Genomic DNA, 18,879 nt, shown 5'->3' on the forward strand with positions numbered 1-18,879 from the left:
AATTTAATCTTTTCTTTTAAAAATACCATTTACTTTGTCGTGACAAGGAAAACTGTGATCAAAATACTCATTATCGTACAGTATGATAAAGTAAGATATTATATTTCAAAAAATACATACCGTATGCTATATAATTCGTAGAACAAAACATAATTGTTTTTATAAAAATGAAAATTTAAAAATTTATTTTGAAATAATTATTTTTAGTTTATCATCAGGATATATGTTAAAAAGAAAAAAAAAGGAAACGGATATTCCGGATAAAAACAGTTTTCCGAAAAAGGAATGATTTTCCACGATTTGTGGTTCTATTTTACAAGTTTAACTCATTGATGTTGTAAAATATGATGTAATCTTAGTTTTGAATAAAATTTTAAAAATCATTTATTAAAATTACGATTAATTTTTAAGGATTTCACATAGATGCGAAATTGTAAATCGTGATTTTAATAAATGATTTTTAAAATTTTATTCAAAACTAAGATTACATCATAATTATATTATTATATAACATAATTTAATATATATTTTATATATAATATATTATAAATTTGTATTTATATTATAATAAAATATAAATAAATAAATATGTATATGTATATTAAATTATTTGTTTATTTATATATATTATAATAATTATAATTTATAGCATCACATAAAACATAGATTAAACGTATTCATAATAAAACATAAAATTTATGTCTAATATAATTTTGTATTATTTTTGTGATAATTTACAATACATTCGTCAATAAATTAAGTTTTTATAAACTTTACTTTTTAATATACCGCTTGATTATTAAGCATTTAAACTTCTGTATAAATGGCAAAAATTAAAATTATTTTATTTATTTTTTACAAATGATTCAAGCTAAACCTAAGGCAAATGGTGGCTATTCCGCATTTAACAGACCCAAAAATACGAATATAAAACAAATGTAAATAAATAAAACCTAAATAACAAGTCGTAAATAAGCAAAATAAAACAAAACAAAATAGTTAGTCCAAATAATTAAACAATATTTTTTACAATATGTTTTATATTTATGGTGGTATACTAAATTTTCTACTTCGGTAATAGATTTTTTATACTTACAAAATAAACTGCGTCTATAAATTGATAGTCTGGAAAAAGGAATAAACAAACAATTATTATTTCTAGTAAAATAGTACGAAAATTAAAAATTCTGGGTCGATCAGCAGTTAAAGCTTTTGTAAACAAAGAGCTGTTTGAAGTGGCATAATCTTTTTTATAAGTGAGGCAAGCGAAGTCTGTAACATGCTTGTTCAGAAGAATTGGAAAAGGTAAATTACCGGACTTGTTTAATAAGATACATTTTTGCAAGTCATTATTAACTTTTTCTGTGTTAATGGTGGTAGCTGAACCAGTAGTGTGCTATAGCTTCATGGAGCCTAGGCAAATTTGAATTAGGGCCTCGTGTAGGCAACAATGTTGACTTCAGACATTTTTTTATTTTTCGAGGGAATTTGTTGGAGGAAATATTTTATTAAGTAATAGTTAACAATAACAGTTATTATTGTGGAACAACGAGAGATGGTTTTTTTATATCAATTCGTGAAAACACTATAATAGTATAATTAAGATTACAGGATGATCTCAATAAAATTATTAAATAAAACATCTTTCCAAAAGCAGTAATGTTCACTAAGATCTCAATGGTCAGTGATTGAAAAATAAATTGAGATCATCCTGTAATGACAAACACACTATTATAGTGTTTATACGAACTGGGAAATATGTTCTTATAAAAGATTGGTTTGGGACCCTTGTTGGTGGGGCCTCAGGCAATTGCCTGTTTGCCCATAGGATAACGCAACACTGAGTTGAACCCCAAACGATTAAACCATAATCAGCTATTAACTAGAAATTTGCAAAGAACAATGAACGTAGAACTGTCTTAAAGCCTTTTTGGCAAGGGCAATGTCGCCGTAACATCTGACTGCACATAGATAAGATTGTAAAAGGATTGGCTATGTGTTTTGAAAAAGTCAGCCTCTAGTCAAAGATTAGTCTATTCTAAGACCAATAATTTGTTCAGTAGGCTTGCATATTAAGATATTGTTATTAATTACCATTTTTATCATTATTTTCTCCACTTTTAGACATTTTGTTTGATAAGTAAGCCAAGATAACAAAAATTTTTACAATAAAAGTAATATATATTAATAGATTTTTTTATAAAATTAAATAAATCATTAGATAAGTAAAAGTGTAGGTTAAACAGTCAAATTAAAAAAAAAAAGTGTTTCATCAGTTATAAATTTCTGATATATACATTATTAGCATTCTAATCTTGTACAGTGGAAAGTAGCAATGATGCGGTACTTTTATATTTTTACATTTTTGCTGAGTCTTCATTAAATTTCTGCATTTTCCAGTTTTCAAGACACAGACTAAAGAAATAAACAATGGAATAACAATGGAAAGTAAAGAAGAAAATTGTAGTTAATTAACAGGCTTCTAAAGCAAGATCTGTTTGATCATTATTAATATGACCTTTTAGATAGGGCTATAAATGAAAAATCATACATAGGGTGTTGCAAAAATGCGATTTTCCTGGAAATGGGTGATAGAACTCGTCGAGATAAGTTAAAAATATATAGTAACATATTTTCAAATTTTACTTATTTCATACTTAATAGTTTACTACTAACTGTAAGTATTAAGTAGCAGCCTATGTTTTGGATCTTGAAATCGAAACAATACAACAAAAGATGTGTTCAAAATTTTTTACCATAATTCCTAATCTAATTTTATAAAAGAATATACATGCAATAATAATATGCTATTAGTGACGAAAAGTATAAATTTAATGATCAACAACGCAATTTAGATTAAAAAAGCGTGCCACATAAATAATTTATCCCATTGCCCTCGAGAATTCAAACATAAAACATGTTCAAATTTACGATTAAAACTATAAAGAATAGAAACGTCAACTTAAATTAATAGAAATAAAATAAATGTAAATAATGAAAGCAAAGTAACTGAAAGTTAGGAAAATGGCTTTGAAGCCAAAACAAAATGTCAAAATCAGGAATCTTCCAGTCAAACTGGGACGAGTCGAAAAACCCCAGGAATTTTTCGAAAGTGGTCCGTCCCGATATGTAGGGCCAGGGCCGGATTTACCAATAGAGTTGCCAACATTTGCCAACTACTCGCCTGGAGGATTGCCCCCCCCAAAATAAACAGTCACAATATTTTATTTATTCAACAATTATATTATCATATACGAGTACAGTATATATATATTTATATATAGTATTACACAGTTAACAATCCAACATTATTTTATATAGTAAGTATAATTGTAATGCTTCTTATTTCTTAAAATTATATTTTTTTCTGATTTTGCTACTTGCAATAATTTTTTTTGGTCATGTTGAAATAAATAAGAATGAAAAGCTTCGCAACTCACGTCGAAATTAATTCGAATGCCTAACTCTGCTTTAACGAGCTCCACTCTCATTCTATTTCTATCATTTCTCCAAGCAGATTCCATTATAGAAAAAATTCTTTCCACAAATGCATTGCTTACAGGTACGCTTAGAACTTTGCCAACAATTTGTTTGATTTCAGTCAAGGGTTTTAAAACTAGACACTCATATTTTTTCTGTTGATAACTCCTCATTTCAAAGTTTTTTTAAATTGTTATTTTGAATTAAAATTATTTTGTCATATAGAATATCTTCATTATAGTAATAAGTATTAAAACTTTATCACAAAAAAGGATATTTTAAAAAATTACTTCTACAGATATTTTCATTTTTTACTTAGAAATAAATGAATTCATTTATTAAAGGAGACAAACAAAAATTTATTTGAAAAACACAAATATTTGTTTTATTTGGGTCTCTAATTAATAAAAAACGACGAAACACCATTTTAAAGTGCATTTTTATTCAAATAATATATTTATAAATAATATGTAGCCAAAAACGCAGCCAAGTCAAATTTCTGTGGCCCAAGAAGTAGCCAATGCGCCAAATGATATTCTAATGCGAAACTGATAAAAGGATAGCCAAATTTTGCACAAAGTAGCCAAATCTGGTAACGCTGCCTATGGTAGGGAAATATGGCGACCCTTTCAGTAATCTCGATGACATGAGTGTTTAATAATGACATGTAGATGACGCAAATTTTCAACAAAAGTTTTCGATCTGGAAATATGAGGAATAATGTGAATGTTACAGAATAATTAACAAACCGATTTTAAATTTTAATTACAGTCAAACCTGTTTTTATGCGCTCTTTTTATGTGCGATTTTTATTTGTGCGATTTTTTTAATGCGAATTTTTAATTTGTGCGGTATAGTTGGCGACTAGTCTCGTGCGATTCGTCATGTCTCACGTTGACTTATTATAGCTAAATAAACTTATTATAGCATAAATGCACTTATTATAGTAATATTATTGCACGAATATGCGAAAAATGAAATAATTTACTTTTTAAGTCAACAAAACACCACCTGGACAAAAATATGTAAAACAGACGATAGACCAGACGATGCAGTCAAGTGCTGACATCTGTTGTCAATAAATTCTATTTCGTACGGTTTTGAGTTATTTTCTATGTGAGACTTTTTTTATGCGGTCCCTGTTGACCGCATAAAAAAATTATTTTTTTTAATTGTGTTGCGAAAACTATTATTTACAGCCATTCGTGAAGTTTCGTGAGATTTTTTTTAATGCGTTTTTTTTAATGCGGTCCCTATCCCCCGCATAAAAACAGGTTTGACTGTATTAAAGAATAATAAGTAAAACATTGATATTCTTGGCGAAATTACTAGTAAAACTGGAGACTGGATAAATGTCACCAAAACTGGAGTGTCCAGGCGAAAATGACACGGTTGGTAACCCTATTTACCAATCCAGGGGCCCTGGGCACAAATTCGGTGGGGCCCCCCTTTAAGAGTAGGCAAATTTGATGATTTAGAAAATTTATACAAAGTACTGTACTTTCAACTAGATTTCAACTAGGAAGTTGTAAATTTCATTTAAAAATAAGGTTATTGTAAACATACATGTATATTTTATTGTGTAAAACGAATTATTTTAATTTAATTGAAAATTACCTATGTAAAATTTTTTCCCGAAATTTTCCGATGTTTTATAGGTTTTTTCCCGGGTTTGGTTTTCTTTGCCTGTGGCCCTCATGATTAGGCCACACTAGCCTGTCGCAGTAATAGGAAAAAATTATGTTTAAACATAGTTTTGTGGGGACCCTGGGCACAGGCCCCAAATGTTCTTATGTAAATCCGGTCCTGTGTAGGGCCCCATCTCTCACCACCCGGTAGTCCCATTATGGGCCTGGCCGAACTCGTAATGGGCTTGCTAAAAGAAGCCTTCTTAGTGCCCACAGGGCGAAGAGTTAAAAAAACAAAAAAAACCGGGCCGCCCCATTACAAGCCTAGCTGAACTCATAGTAGGCTTGCTAAAAAAGGTCCTTATGTATAGTAAACCTTTAGTCTATATTCAAACGAAAGTAAGTACGCTGAATTCAAGGTCCTAGAATATATTCTAGGACCTTGCGCTGAATTAGCTTCTCCGTAATGAATGGACGAAGAAAATTAAAATTTCCCTAGTAGAAAGGACAAGACGGTTTAAATTTAACTTATTTTATCATAGTTTTCAAAATTTTATGATTTATACTTTTGTAGTCTTAAATTCATCTTAAGACTACAAAATACAGTACTTTTGTTTACTCTAATTATTGGTAATTAACATCATTTTTAATAGTAACAATTTTCGTCGCTAGATGTCACTAGCTCACAGTGACCTCTCAGGAAAGAAAGATGGCGTTTCGCTGTTCGATGAAACTTAAGGTGTGTTGATTTTTGCGTTTTATTATTATTAATCTGCTCGTGCATAAAATTATTTTCATGTGGAAGCAATTAAGACGTTACTCCTGGTACTAGGACACTAGTTATTAAAAGAGTTAATTACTGAAAACTTATTATTTTCAAAGAATGTCGTTTGGTCTTCTCCAATCATCTTTTATTTGGTAAGATTCTAAGAGAGGGGGAGGGGGTTTAACACCCCAAACGATAGACCCACCCTCCAGCATCTTAACATGGATGTATGCTTTACTTAGAACAGTTGTGAAATTTCACATATATAGATAATGTGAGATTTCATCCCTTGTTTAGAATCTTACTCTTTACTTCACATTTTGTTCCAATAAAATGAAGTTGTAATGTTTTTAGTAAAAAGCATATCAAGCAAACTATGTTTTAGGAAAGACTTTTGAAAAGGATATAACACCGTAAAAACAATTTAATGTGTACGGGAAAGATGCTCCTATCTTCAAATATGTTACATGTGTTTTAAAAAGTTCCACTTGGGAAGTTTTGAACTAAAGGATACAAAAGGTACAGGATGCCAAAAGCTGTTGACAAAGAAAAATTGAAAGAAGAAATTGTTAAAAATTGACAAATAACACACAATACAGTAATATAACCAAACAACAAAAATAAAGAAAAAAAAAGCATTGAAAACAAAGCATAATGCGAGCGATGAGTTCAACACACAACAGATTGCACTTATGCTTTGAGCACAGTTTATCATTGTGCATGTTAGTTCAAACGTTGGCAAATTTTTGTTAAAATATACAGTCAAACCTGTTTTTATGCGGTCTTTTTTTGTGCGATTTTTTATTTGTGCGGTATAGTTGGCGACTAGTCTCGTGCGATTTGTCATGTCTCACATTGACTTATTATAGCATAAATGAACTTATTATAGTAATATTATTGCATGAATATGCGAAAAATGAAATAATTTATTTTTTAAGTCAAAAAAACACCACCTGGACAAAAATATGTAAAACAGACGATAGACGAGACAATGCAGTCAAGTGCTGACATCTGTTGTCAATAAATTCTATTTCGTACAGTTTTGAGTTATTTTCTATGTAAGACTTTTTTTATGCGGTCTCTATTGACTGCATTAAAAAAAAATATTTTTTTAATTGTGTTGCGAAAACTATTTTTTATAGCCACTCGTGAAGTTTCGTGCAATTTTTTTTATGCGGTTTTTTTATGCAGTCCCTATCCACCGCATAAAACAGGTTTGACTGTATATGACATTTTAAGAGATACAATAATCAAGTCAAGTTGGAAAGGCTGCCTTTCTTTATGCAGTGCTGCTTGAGTACTATGTAGCAAAGTGCATCATGTAGTGAATCATTTCTAAACATTTGCTGTAAGGGTTGCTGAAGCAAAGATAAAGCAGCTTTTTTGTCTGTTATACATGCAAACCAAAATGGATGCTTATATTGAGATATTATGCTGTAAAAATAAAAAAAGTCAAAGTGATTGTTGATAAAAACATTATGGAAAGATTAAACTTTTAAAAATATCTCTGTCATCTAAAGAATAGGAAAATTCTATATCTTCAACATAATTATCTGTCTTTTGTTTCTTACTTTGATCACATTTTTGTTAAGAGCAATGTTCAGTTCTTTATACCTCCTGTTTTTTGTTAAATTGTAGTTCTTTAACTAAAACACTACTTTTAGTTATAATTAAAGATAGATTATGGCATCCATGTTTAGCTTGAATGGAAAGTGATTCTACTATTATGTTGCAACATGTAACATTAGCTGCTTGTGATGTCACTTTTGCTATATGCTTGCTACATAAAGAAACACAAAGGCTTAAGTTGCTTAGATGAGGCAAAAGAGTGTTGATTTACAGATTGCAGGCAGGTACAACATCAATGCCCCTGAAAGGAAAACACTAAAACAGGGTATTTTAATTTTATCTTAAATTTCTATTCATCTATTATATGTATGTATATAAATGAATTCTTGTTGGTTTGTTCTTTATGCAAATCTTTATTCTTAAACCAATTCTTTGCTCATATAAAAATTGCCTACAATTCAGGCATAGTGACAATAGTGTCAGAATTTGCCTTGCAAACATAAAATATACTATGTATACAGTTCATTTCAAAAGTTTGGGATAGATGACAGCAGAACAAGAATCTCGTGTTATAAGTAATTAATATACCTACTAATGCAAACTTATGCAAACAAAGAAACATAAGAATGAAGAAATGATGCAGAAATTCATTATTGATATCCTGTTATTTTTTAACAAAAAATAGTTTCTGAATCTATATGCACAATGAAAAAAAATAATGAATTGTGAATTAAAATTCTTTTCATTTCAGATAATTATCTTTTCTTAGCTGACAAAAAAATCATGTTTCAAATACTTGGATACTTTCCAAGAAAAAGAGAAATGATTAACCTGAAAAGCTCTATTCCGGATAATTTATTAGCCTAGGGTGTAAATATATAGCTATATTTGTATACAACATGCTTGAAATTTATTTTTATTGTCTAATTGTGTTAATGAAACTGTCAAAATTATAGATAAAACATCACAAATCAATACAAAAGTGAGACATGAGATTTTTATTTTGCACCTTCAAGGCTTGACACAACTCAAAATAGCTAAAAAAGTTAACAGAAACTAGAACATCATCAATAAAATACTTAAACAGTGGAGAAAACTGGCAATGTTGTTCAAAAATGCCAGTGGATAACTAGTACATCTAAATAGAAGGGATATAAACCACCTTGAAAAAACAGTTATGAAAAATTGACATGCAACAATTCAACAGTTAATGAAAGAAGTTGTTACTACAATAGAAAAGAATGTCTCAATTGCTGCAGTTGTGAGACATATCAATGATATGAGATACAAATCATGTGCTACAAAGGAGCCAGTTCAAATTAACAGACAGAGAAACAAAACAGATTTGAATAGACTAAGGTACACCAAAATTGGTCATCCTCAACTTCATCTTCAGTCATGAGTCAGCATTCTGTCTGAGCCTGTGCACGAAAGACAGTTTGTAGGAAGAGCAATGAAACTCTCAACAACATTGCTGAAGCATCTCTGAATCATTACTTTTGCTGACCATTTTGATTGCCTGTTGATGCAATGTTAGAACTGATAAACTGTGTTTCCTAAAATCAACATGAACAGTGATGATTACATTGAAATTATGGAAGCTTTTCTTATCCAGAGTGTTGAGAAGCTGTATAGCAATGACAAGTTTATACTCCAGAAAGATAGTGCTCTTATACTTCAATTTCTCAAAATAAGGAAATACTTAACATATCATTAAATTTCTGTTATGACTGGTCAGTTAACTCACCAGACTTAAATCCAGTTGAAAATCTTCAGAGAGTAATGAAGGATGAAATTTAAAAGAAAAAGCAGCTATCAACATTTGCTGATCTACATTCATGTGTTTGGAAAAATATTTTCATAAATATATGTCAGAACCCGATTTCAAGTATGCCAGTTAGAATCCAGACTTAGTCAGTGTAAAGGTGGTTTCATAAAATTGTAAAAAAAAAATATCATAAACTTTTGAAATTGTAATTTTTAGTACAGTAGAGTCCCGAAAACTTGGCACTCGATAACCCGGCAGTCCGAATAACTCGGCCATACTCCTACTCCTCCACCACATGTCAGATGTAGAAATTATTGCTGCTGTCACAGTTAATGAAAAAATGCTGGAAAATGATGAAGACGTTGACGTTGAGGACTCCACCATACAAGCTCCTAAAATATCACATAGTGAGGATCTAAAGGCTGTCGAAACCACCTTTCAGTATTTTGAACAACAAGGTGTGTTGGTAATGGACTTACTGTTCCTTCGTCGTCTTCATGATGAAGCAGCAAAACATAGAGTGCATTGCGGAAGACAACAGGACATTATGCATTTTTTAAAAAAAAGTAGCCAGTTTTTGCAAAGTTGACTGGTTAATTTTCATTTTTATGCCTCAAAGTATTTTTCTGAGGTCTGTCTTATCAGATAAATTACTGTACACTGTGTATTCATTAATTTTCATTTTCATGTAGTAAAGGCTCTATGCCTTCATAAAGTACATACTTTTCCTTTGTTTAAGGGTATTTGGGCAGTTTATTCTCTGTGGTATTCTCAAGCAAACAATACATACAAGTACAGTACAGTACAGTATTTTCTGAGGAAACACTCGTACTTATTCTTTTTTAACCCCATTCCCGATAATCCGGTATTTTCACAAACTCGGCCACTCTTCGGTACACATTAGACCGAGTTTTCGGGACTCTACTGTATCATGCCTAAAAGTTGTTTTTTGTTTTATTTTAAATATTCCATTTATTTGTTGTTTATAAAAATTTAGAACTCCTGAGTTAAGAAAACAATAGCATTAGAATTTATAGGTTAACAACAATGCACTAGCTCTTTGTGATGCTATTTTTTTTGTGGTTATCTATTCCAAACTTTTTGAAATAAACTGTAGTTAGCATTATATTTTTATAGCAGTTTAACTATATATCCTGAATACTGAATGTCTTTCAAAGTTGACCACAAGATGAACCATTCGTTTTTATTTATATTTTTTTTTACTTTATTAATCAGTTACTGATTATTGCTCTAATAATGATTTAAGTATTAATATCAGCAAAAAGTTATTAGAAAAAATAAAATTTTGAAATCAGTTGTATAAAATTATTTTTAAATTTGAGATCAGTTGAAATAGTTTTTCAATATAAGTTTATGGGTATATTATTCACAATACCTCCAGTTTTTAATATCATATTTAGAGAAAATTAAATTATATTTTATTACTGATGATACTTTTGATCTTCAGTTTTATTCTAACTTATATAGTGTTTTTGTGATTTACAGAATTATACAGTGGCAATTCAGAGAATTCAGAAATTATGTACTGAGACAACTGAAACATCAAAACCAGGTAAAAAAAAATTTCTATTATATACATACCTGATGTACTGTTTAAAGTTCTTGTAATTATAATGGAAAGTCAAAAAGAATCAATAGCAGATATTTTTCATTAATACAAGTTTGAGCTACTGTAAACAAAAATAAGTTTAGTATACAAAATAGTAAGTTATTACATAATTGATTATAGGTTTTAAAGACAAAGAATTTTTAACAACAATGTTTGATCAATTATGGTATTTTTATTTTCTAAAACAACTAAATAATCTTTGAAAATACAGATTACAAAACAGTGGCGTAGCTACATATTCGGTGCCCTGGAGAAAGTAGAATTGATGAGGTTAGTCCTTCCCTAGTTCCTCGGAAGAGATCTCACAAAATTTATTTTGAACATTTAATTTAAACACATATATCTAATTACTTTGATTTAAAACCTCAATAACAGTTTATTTGAGATTTCAGGCATTTCAACAATAAGATATTCAATTTAATAAATATAAAATTAATAATAAAACAAATTGTAATTTATTAAATATGGAGTACCCTTTTTTTTTTAACTCTTTCCTCCCTATGGACACTATGAGGCATCATTTCAGCAAGCCCATTAAGAGTTGGGCCAGGCCCACAATGGGGCAGCCGGGTGGAGAGGGACAGGGCTGACATATTCAGACAGATCAACCCCCCCTCTGGCAAGACCACTGGATTCAAAGTATGGTAGATAAGTCAACCTATGTCTTTGTGCCTGAAGTTGGCTGAACTCCAGTGAGTTGTGATTAATATATAATGCAAATACTAATCAGCCATGGGAGGTTTCCCCACTTCAAGTCCATGTTCAGACAAGGATGGTAGCTGCTCCTGTTAGTGTCCTCGCGGAGACACAAGGCACTATGTACTTGACTTCCTCTAACCAAAAACTTCTGCAGAGGTTACTGACCAGGTTGACTGGTCTAAGCATTCCGAACAAGTACTTTGAACACTTGCAGCAAGTAAAGGAAACCTATTGAAACTAAAGGAAATGATGGGAATAGTAATAGGTCTCTTCGACCTATAAGCTCAGTGGACACACTGGGCAGGGCCCACTTTTCTAGGGGAGGGGATCCCACAGACCGTTTATAAGAGCTGGTCTCTTTTTGGTAGAGAACTCTATGTGCAGTACAGCTGCACCAAAACATATGTCCATGTAAGAGGGTTGGACTCGAGAGCAAAGAAGGCAAGGATGAGTGGTCTCCATTGGATAATACTACCAGAGCCTGAGCATTGGTTCAACCTTATAAGTCCACTCTCTTCAGTGATTACTGGATGCCAGACCAGGCCTATGATTAAGACATAGTCTTTTTGTACTCTGTAGTGCCATTTGGCAGAGTAGAGACAATTTACTCAGAGTTTGTTATATGAGGACCAGCCCTCAAGAAATTCCTGGGAATTTTTTGACCTGTCCGAATTCGATCCTGAATCCCCCAGAACAGCTGCTCGGCCATCCAGCCTGACTACTAATAATGTTTACTACATATTATATAAACTGTATTGACAAAATGTATGCATGTTTAGTTTCATGACAAATACATAATAATAGATTTTAAAAAACTTCAAAATTGTTTTCTCGCTTGTTCGTTTGCAAATCAGTCAATCACATTCTCCTGATCAAATTGACAAAGTATTGTTTTTCAATTGATATAGTAAAATGGTGTTGTGACATGCTGCTTTTCAAATAAGTTTTGATTAATTTTAGTTTTGAAAAACTTCATTCTGCTGTCGCTTTTGTTCCTGGTAGGGTTAAAAAAAGTGAGGCATGCTGCAATAATGTCAGAGAAGCTACTTGAGGTTGCAGTGTGAATTAAAAGTGGTTCAGCAGCTTGGCATATAGAAATAATTTCTTTTACCTGAGTATAAAAACGCATTTTAAATCGAAGCAGTTGAGGTCCAAAACTAGGTGAAATGTCAGAGGGATATGCGGATTGTAACAATTCTGATCCTTCCAGAATATTTTTACCAGATACATGACAAGATATGCAAATGGTAAGCACTTAAAAAATGAGACAAGAAAATGTTTTACTTGCAGTAACAGTTATGCCCTCTGTTTTTGTAATTCATGAAAAATATTTTAAGCTTTGCAGGTGATTACTGAAAATCATGTGTTGATTGATTTCCTTAAATAATTAATACTTTTTGTAATCCTTCAATTCTTTTTTTGGATAACCTATATACCAGACATGGGCAAATGTGGCTCTTGCTGAAAGTGTTAATAATAAAAAACAGAAATTATTTTTACAATTTTATTTTTATAATTTTGTGAAAATATGTTTATTAAAAAAATTCAATATTTGTTTTATATTATATTTATATTATATAATAAAATTGCGAGTCTTACCATACTATCCGCCACGACAGTACAGAACTGCGGCTCCCATGCATTTTGCAAAACCTATATTTCGGCTCCCACTGAATTCTTGCTTGCCCACCCCTGCTATATACAGTATATATACTTTTACGTTTTATGTCTAAACTTGATTTATAATATTAATTAAATACTTACTTGTTGTTCTGTATTATCTAAAACAGGGATGAGCAACACGCGGCCCGTTAAACATGTTTATGCAGCCTGCCAAGCATTTCTAAAATTGAATTTATTTTATCGACTTTCTCCCATCAATATATTGTTATAAAATTAATTATAATAAAATGGTAGCACATACTAAACCGAAACAATTTTTTGTGACGAGTTACTCACTTGTCGACGACTTGTTCAAACATGCAATACGAACGTGCCGCGTCTGTGTTTGTTTGTGTTTGTTTCTGTCACACAATCAGTCAGACTGGTAAGCTGTGAACTAGCAATTTTAGCAATTCTTGTGCTTCTTGAAAGGCATGAGTACAACATTATTGTCAAAAAGGTAATATTAGAGTTTTTTTCATTCAAAATTAAGTTTTCCTACAAATTTTTTAACTCAAATTTTTAATCCATAATAGCATGTCAGAAAAGCAAATATAAAACAGAAGGTTGCGGATGAGCACAGGCATTTCCAAGAAAAGTGGAAATTTGATTATTTTTTCACTTTTGTCAAAGATAAAGCTGTATGCTTAATGTGCTCAGAGACTGTGTCGACATTAAAAGAATATAACATAAAAAAACATTATGATACAAAACATGAACAACAATATAAAAACTTAACAGGACAACTCCGGATAGATAAGTTTAATCAAATGGAGAAAAACTTGGGAAACCAACAGGCTATTTTTAAAAATCAAGCTATTTTATCAAATATGGCAGTAAAGGCTAGTTTTGTTGTCAGTCAAATACTGGCAAAAAAAATGAAACCCTTTGCGGATAGAGAGATGATAAAAGAATGTCTGACTGCTGTTGCAGAAATAGCATTTCCTGATAAAATAAATATTTCAAACATTAGTTTATCAAGATTCACCATTGCAAGGAGAATTGAAGACTTGTCCGAGAACATAGCAACAACGCTTCGTGAACGCATTGCAAAATTTGAATAGTGTTCTTTGGCACTTGATGAGAGTTGCGATATTAGTGATACAGCACAACTGGCTATATTTTTACGTGGTATTGACACCAAATTTAATATTACCGAAGGATTGTGTTCACCAATTCCAATGCAAGGGACTACAACCAGCAAAGACCTGTACGATGAACTAAAGTCTGTGTTGGAAAATTTTTCAATTTTATTAGAAAAGATTATTGGTATATCGACAGATAGAGCACGAGCAATGTCATGCATGGAGGTAGGAGTATCGGGAAGGCTATTTCAAGACATTAAGAAGGTCACAGGAAGGGAAATATTCGTTATCCACTGCATAATTCACCAGGAAAATTTGTGTGTGAAAAGATTGAGTTTGCCAAATGTCACAGTACCAATAATTAAACTAATCAATTTTATAAAGTTGCGCGCGTTAAATCACCGTGAATTTAAAGAATTCCTGAAAGATTTAGAAACTGAATATGGCGACGTGGTTTTTAATACCGAAGTACATTGGCTTAGTAGAGGTGCAATGCTAAAAAGAGTATACAACTTAAAAAGTGAAATACAATTGTTCTTGGATATGAAGGGATATGCCTTTCCTCATTTTGGTAATAAAGAATGGATGTGTGATTTTGGGTTTCTTATCGACATGACTCAGCATCTCAGTGATCTTAATGTGGAACTTCAAGGCAAAGGACAGTTTATTCATAATTTGTATGATAAATTCAGGGCTTTGAGCACAAATTAAAATTGTGGAAACAGCATCTTTTGCAGAATAATTTGTCTCACTTTCCACATTTAGAAAAAGAAAACGTTACTACTTCTCAAAAATACGCACAATATATAGACATTTTAATCAACGAATTTCAATTACAATTCCAAATGTTCAAAGCTGAGAAGACAGCAGTTTCCACGAAAATGTTTTCCTCGCCTTTTAATATCGATGTGGATACAGTTCCCGAAGACTTTCAAATGGAAGTGATTGACATGCAGAATAATACCGATTTAAAAAATGTATTTTTCTCAGTAAACATCGAAAATTTTTATAAATCTTACGTGAGCCCTGATAAATTTTCACTTTTGACGAAAAATGCAAAGCAAATGATGTCTCTGTTCGGAAGTACGTATGTTTGCAAACAATTATTTTCAACCATGAAATTAATCAAAAATGACCACCGATCAAGACTGAGTGATGCACGATTAGAAAGCTGTGTACGTGTAGCTACCTTATCAATTCCGGCTGATATTGATCAGCTTGTATCGAAAAAACAGTGCCAAATTTCTCATTAAAAATTTCAAGTAAATTTGTTTTTCTGTTCTTTTCTTGTTTGTTTTTATTTTGCATTAAAATTTGTACATGAAATCTTTACTTTTTTTAAATTTTATATTTTTTTATTCTAATGTTTATTATAAATAAAGTTTTGTAAATTATTAATAAGTTACTTTATGTGCGGCCCGCCAAAAAATTTTAAAATTAAAATTGGCCCGTTGATTAAAAAGGTTGCTCACCCCTGATCTAAAACTTAATTTAAAAGCATTGATAAATTTTTTTTTATGATCAGGGTTCTTACAGACCTGGAAAATCAGGGAATAAGATTTTAACAGAAAGTCAGGAAATGGCAGTAAAATTCATTTAAACTTTAAATATGGTTATTTCTGAACAAGTTTAAGTTAGTGTAAACATAGTATAAATAATTCATTTCTTAATAAAATAGTAAGGTTTCTATAACTGTTTCTTTTCAAAAGTTAACTCTTTAAAAGAAAAATATATTTTCTTTAAATATTTTAATTACAGGAAGGTTTTAATGTGGTATTTCTATTTTATAAAATTCAAATAAAAATGCTTCATTTTTAATATATATTATTAAATATTATTAGGTACAATATTTAACATATTTGTAAATATACGAGGGCTGTTCAGAAAGTTCGCGGCCTTGCCTATATGCGGCGCTGCGATCAATTTAATTTTTGGCGGGAATTATTCAGACATCTTTGCTAAAGATACAATACCAATTTCCGCTCGATTTGTCATAAAGTTTTGCCACGACCGCTTAGCAGATAGTTAGTGTGCAAGTGCTTTGTCAAAAATGGAGAAGACGGAGACTCGTGCGGTCATAAAATACCTGACAAAAAAAGGGTTGACCCCATCTCAAATCAAAGCTGACATGGATGAAGTTTTGGGAGAGTCTGCTCCTTCGTACATCACTGTGAAAAAATGGACAGCCCTTTTTAAATCTGGCAGAGAGAGTGTGGAAAATGACCCTCACAGCGGACGGCCGTCAACTGCTGTCACTGCAGAAAATATCGACAAAGTTCACGATTTTGTGTTAGCAGATCGCCGTTTGAAAATGCGTGAGATAGCTGAAACAACAGGCATCTCTGTCAACCGAGTGCACCACATCTTAACCGAAAATTTGGATATGACGAAGGTCTCAGCAAGGTTGTTGCCGCAATTGCTGACCACCGAGCAAAATTGTGTTCGCACTTTGATGTCAAAGGAGTGTTTGGACTTCTACCAGAAAAATCCACAGGATTTCTTGCATTGGTTTGTGACTACTGATGAAATGTAGATCCATTACTACACTCCTGAAACAAAAGAACAGTCGAAGCAGTGGAAACACCACAGTTTGCCACCACCAAAGAAGGCAAAGACAGTTCCATCAGCGGGGAAAGTGATAGCTTGGTTTTTTGGGATGCTAAAGGCATCATCTTTATTGACTACCTAGAAAGAGGAAAGACCATCAATGCTGTCTACTACTGTGAACTTTTGGAAAAACCGAAGAAAGAAATCAAAGGAAAGAGGCAACACTTGAAGAAAAAGGGTTCTGTTCCACCACGATAATGCACCTGCATATTCCGCCAGAATCTCCGAACAAAAGATAAACGAACTTCGCTTCCAATTAGTTCCACATCCACCGTACTCACCTGATTTGGCCCCCAGTGACTTCCACCTTTTTCCAAACGTAAAAAAATTTTGGCTGGAAAGAGATTCCACTCAAATGACGAAGTCATCTCTGAAGTGAATGAGTATTTTGCACACCTTGACAAATCGACCTATTGTGATGGCATAAAAAAGCTAGAACATCACTGGAATAAGTGCATTGCTAATAAAGGAAACTATATTGAAAAATAAAAAAAGTTTTAACATTATTTTGTTTGTTGTTCTATTTCAGGCCGCGAACTTTCCGAACAGCCCTCGTATATATTTGTATATATATTTATAACATATTTGTAAATATATATAACATGTATTTAATATATATTACAATATATTACTATTTCTATTTTCTATCTTAATTTTAAAATTAATTTATTTAGGTATAAGTGTTACCTCATCTGAATCAAGTAATATAGATGATTATAAAGTTCCAGAATATTATGAACATAACAAATGGACATTTGTAGACTTAATGCTTGAGATGGAAAAATTGAGACTTCCTCAACCTTCTGCTAAACAGTAATAGTATAATTATGCAATATAGTATGTCATTTTAAATGTATAGATTTCAAATTATTCTTTAAAATGTATTTAAGAATTTATTAATAAATAAGTATATTTCAGTTTTGCTTTATTAAAATTTATTTATATTTAAAGAAATGTAAGAAGCAAGATGTTAGGCAAATGCTTCCATGTTATGTCAGCTGTCTTATGATCAATTCAGACTGACAATCATCAGTTTTTAGTATTATAACGTAATTGAAGACAGATATTTCAAACCACCAATGAACATTTTACCTATCCACATACTATTAGCCAATATCCATATATCTCAATGGGCGATTTATTGTTGCTATAAATTGAATATTAAAATTTTTATTCTATATCTTGTATGCAATTCTTCTTTGATTTACAATTCAAGCAATGAATATTGGTTATTTTTGTATGTAATTGTGAAACAGTCCAAAATCAGAACATTTTTCAAACAGTTTAAAAAGTGGGATTGTCCTGCCTAATTCAGGATATCTGATCACTTTATTTATATTCAAATTAAAAAATAATACATACATTTATTTAATAAATACATATATAACAAAGCATAATATGAAACACTAAGTATATATGCTCTTACCAAAATTTGTTATGAATAATAGATAGATATACATGTGTAATGTATGAAAAATAGTTCAATTGAGGGCTAACATATGGTTCAACAAAAAAAAAAATGATGACATTTTATTTGTATCCTTGTTGCCAAGGGGTCAAACCCAATAGCCAGGTAAGTCCAGCCATGGATGGGGGAACTTTTGCCAGGCTTTCAAGCTTAGCAAGCCTGAAATTATTAAAAAATGTAAATATATTCTTTTTTTTTTAATTTCTTGCAATCAATTTTTAAAAAATGTACACATCTTCAAAGAAAATACTTTCTTTGCTGAAATATACTTTTTGAATGACTTATCAATAATAATAAAATGAGGTAAAGCACAGTGTCCTTGAAAAAACATTAGGTATGTAAAAGATTAAGATTATTCAACTAAGAATTATTTGTGAACATGTCCCAGTTTTTGTAAATTTTTTGTGGGTAGATCAATTAGAAAAAAATCCAACAAAAGATTAAAGAATGAACTATTGCAGATGAGTAGAAATTACACAACTTCCATGAAAATAAGGCCGCGACTCCACCAGCCGTA

At 31.1% G+C, this 18,879-nt stretch overlaps 2 protein-coding genes across 3 annotated transcripts in view; one reads left to right on the forward strand and one right to left on the reverse strand.

Moving 5' to 3' along the window:
- The window catches only part of LOC136983362 (vascular endothelial growth factor receptor 1-like), a 140,056-nt gene extending 121,558 nt beyond the window's left edge, over nt 1-18,498 (reverse strand). The window contains exon 1 of one of the 2 annotated variants that reach the window (XM_067280079.1): nt 18,321-18,498. The gene's annotated coding sequence lies outside the window, so the exon portion shown is untranslated. The remainder of the gene's footprint in view (nt 1-18,320) is intronic. The other variant, XM_067280078.1, reaches the window with a different exon arrangement.
- Nucleotides 5,718-17,811, forward strand: NdufV3 (NADH:ubiquinone oxidoreductase subunit V3). Its single transcript, XM_067280082.1, has 3 exons — nt 5,718-5,847; nt 10,718-10,784; nt 17,569-17,811. Exons 1-3 carry the CDS (start codon nt 5,818-5,820, stop codon nt 17,709-17,711), a joined length of 240 nt encoding a protein of 79 aa, XP_067136183.1. The 5' UTR covers nt 5,718-5,817; the 3' UTR covers nt 17,712-17,811.
- Nucleotides 18,499-18,879: the final 381 nt, after the last annotated feature.

The sequence above is a fragment of the Centruroides vittatus genome, unplaced genomic scaffold (genome assembly GCF_030686945.1).
Source record: "Centruroides vittatus isolate TY-2023 unplaced genomic scaffold, ASM3068694v2 contig_880, whole genome shotgun sequence".
NCBI lineage: Eukaryota > Metazoa > Arthropoda > Arachnida > Scorpiones > Buthidae > Centruroides > Centruroides vittatus.

Coding starts and splice junctions, on each gene's coding strand:
- NdufV3 (XM_067280082.1), top strand. CDS start 5,818: ATGGCGTTTCGCTGTTCGATGAAACTTAAG. Junction 5,848..10,717: donor GCTGTTCGATGAAACTTAAG/GTGTGTTGATTT, acceptor TGTGATTTACAG/AATTATACAGTGGCAATTCA. Junction 10,785..17,568: donor AACTGAAACATCAAAACCAG/GTAAAAAAAAAT, acceptor TAATTTATTTAG/GTATAAGTGTTACCTCATCT.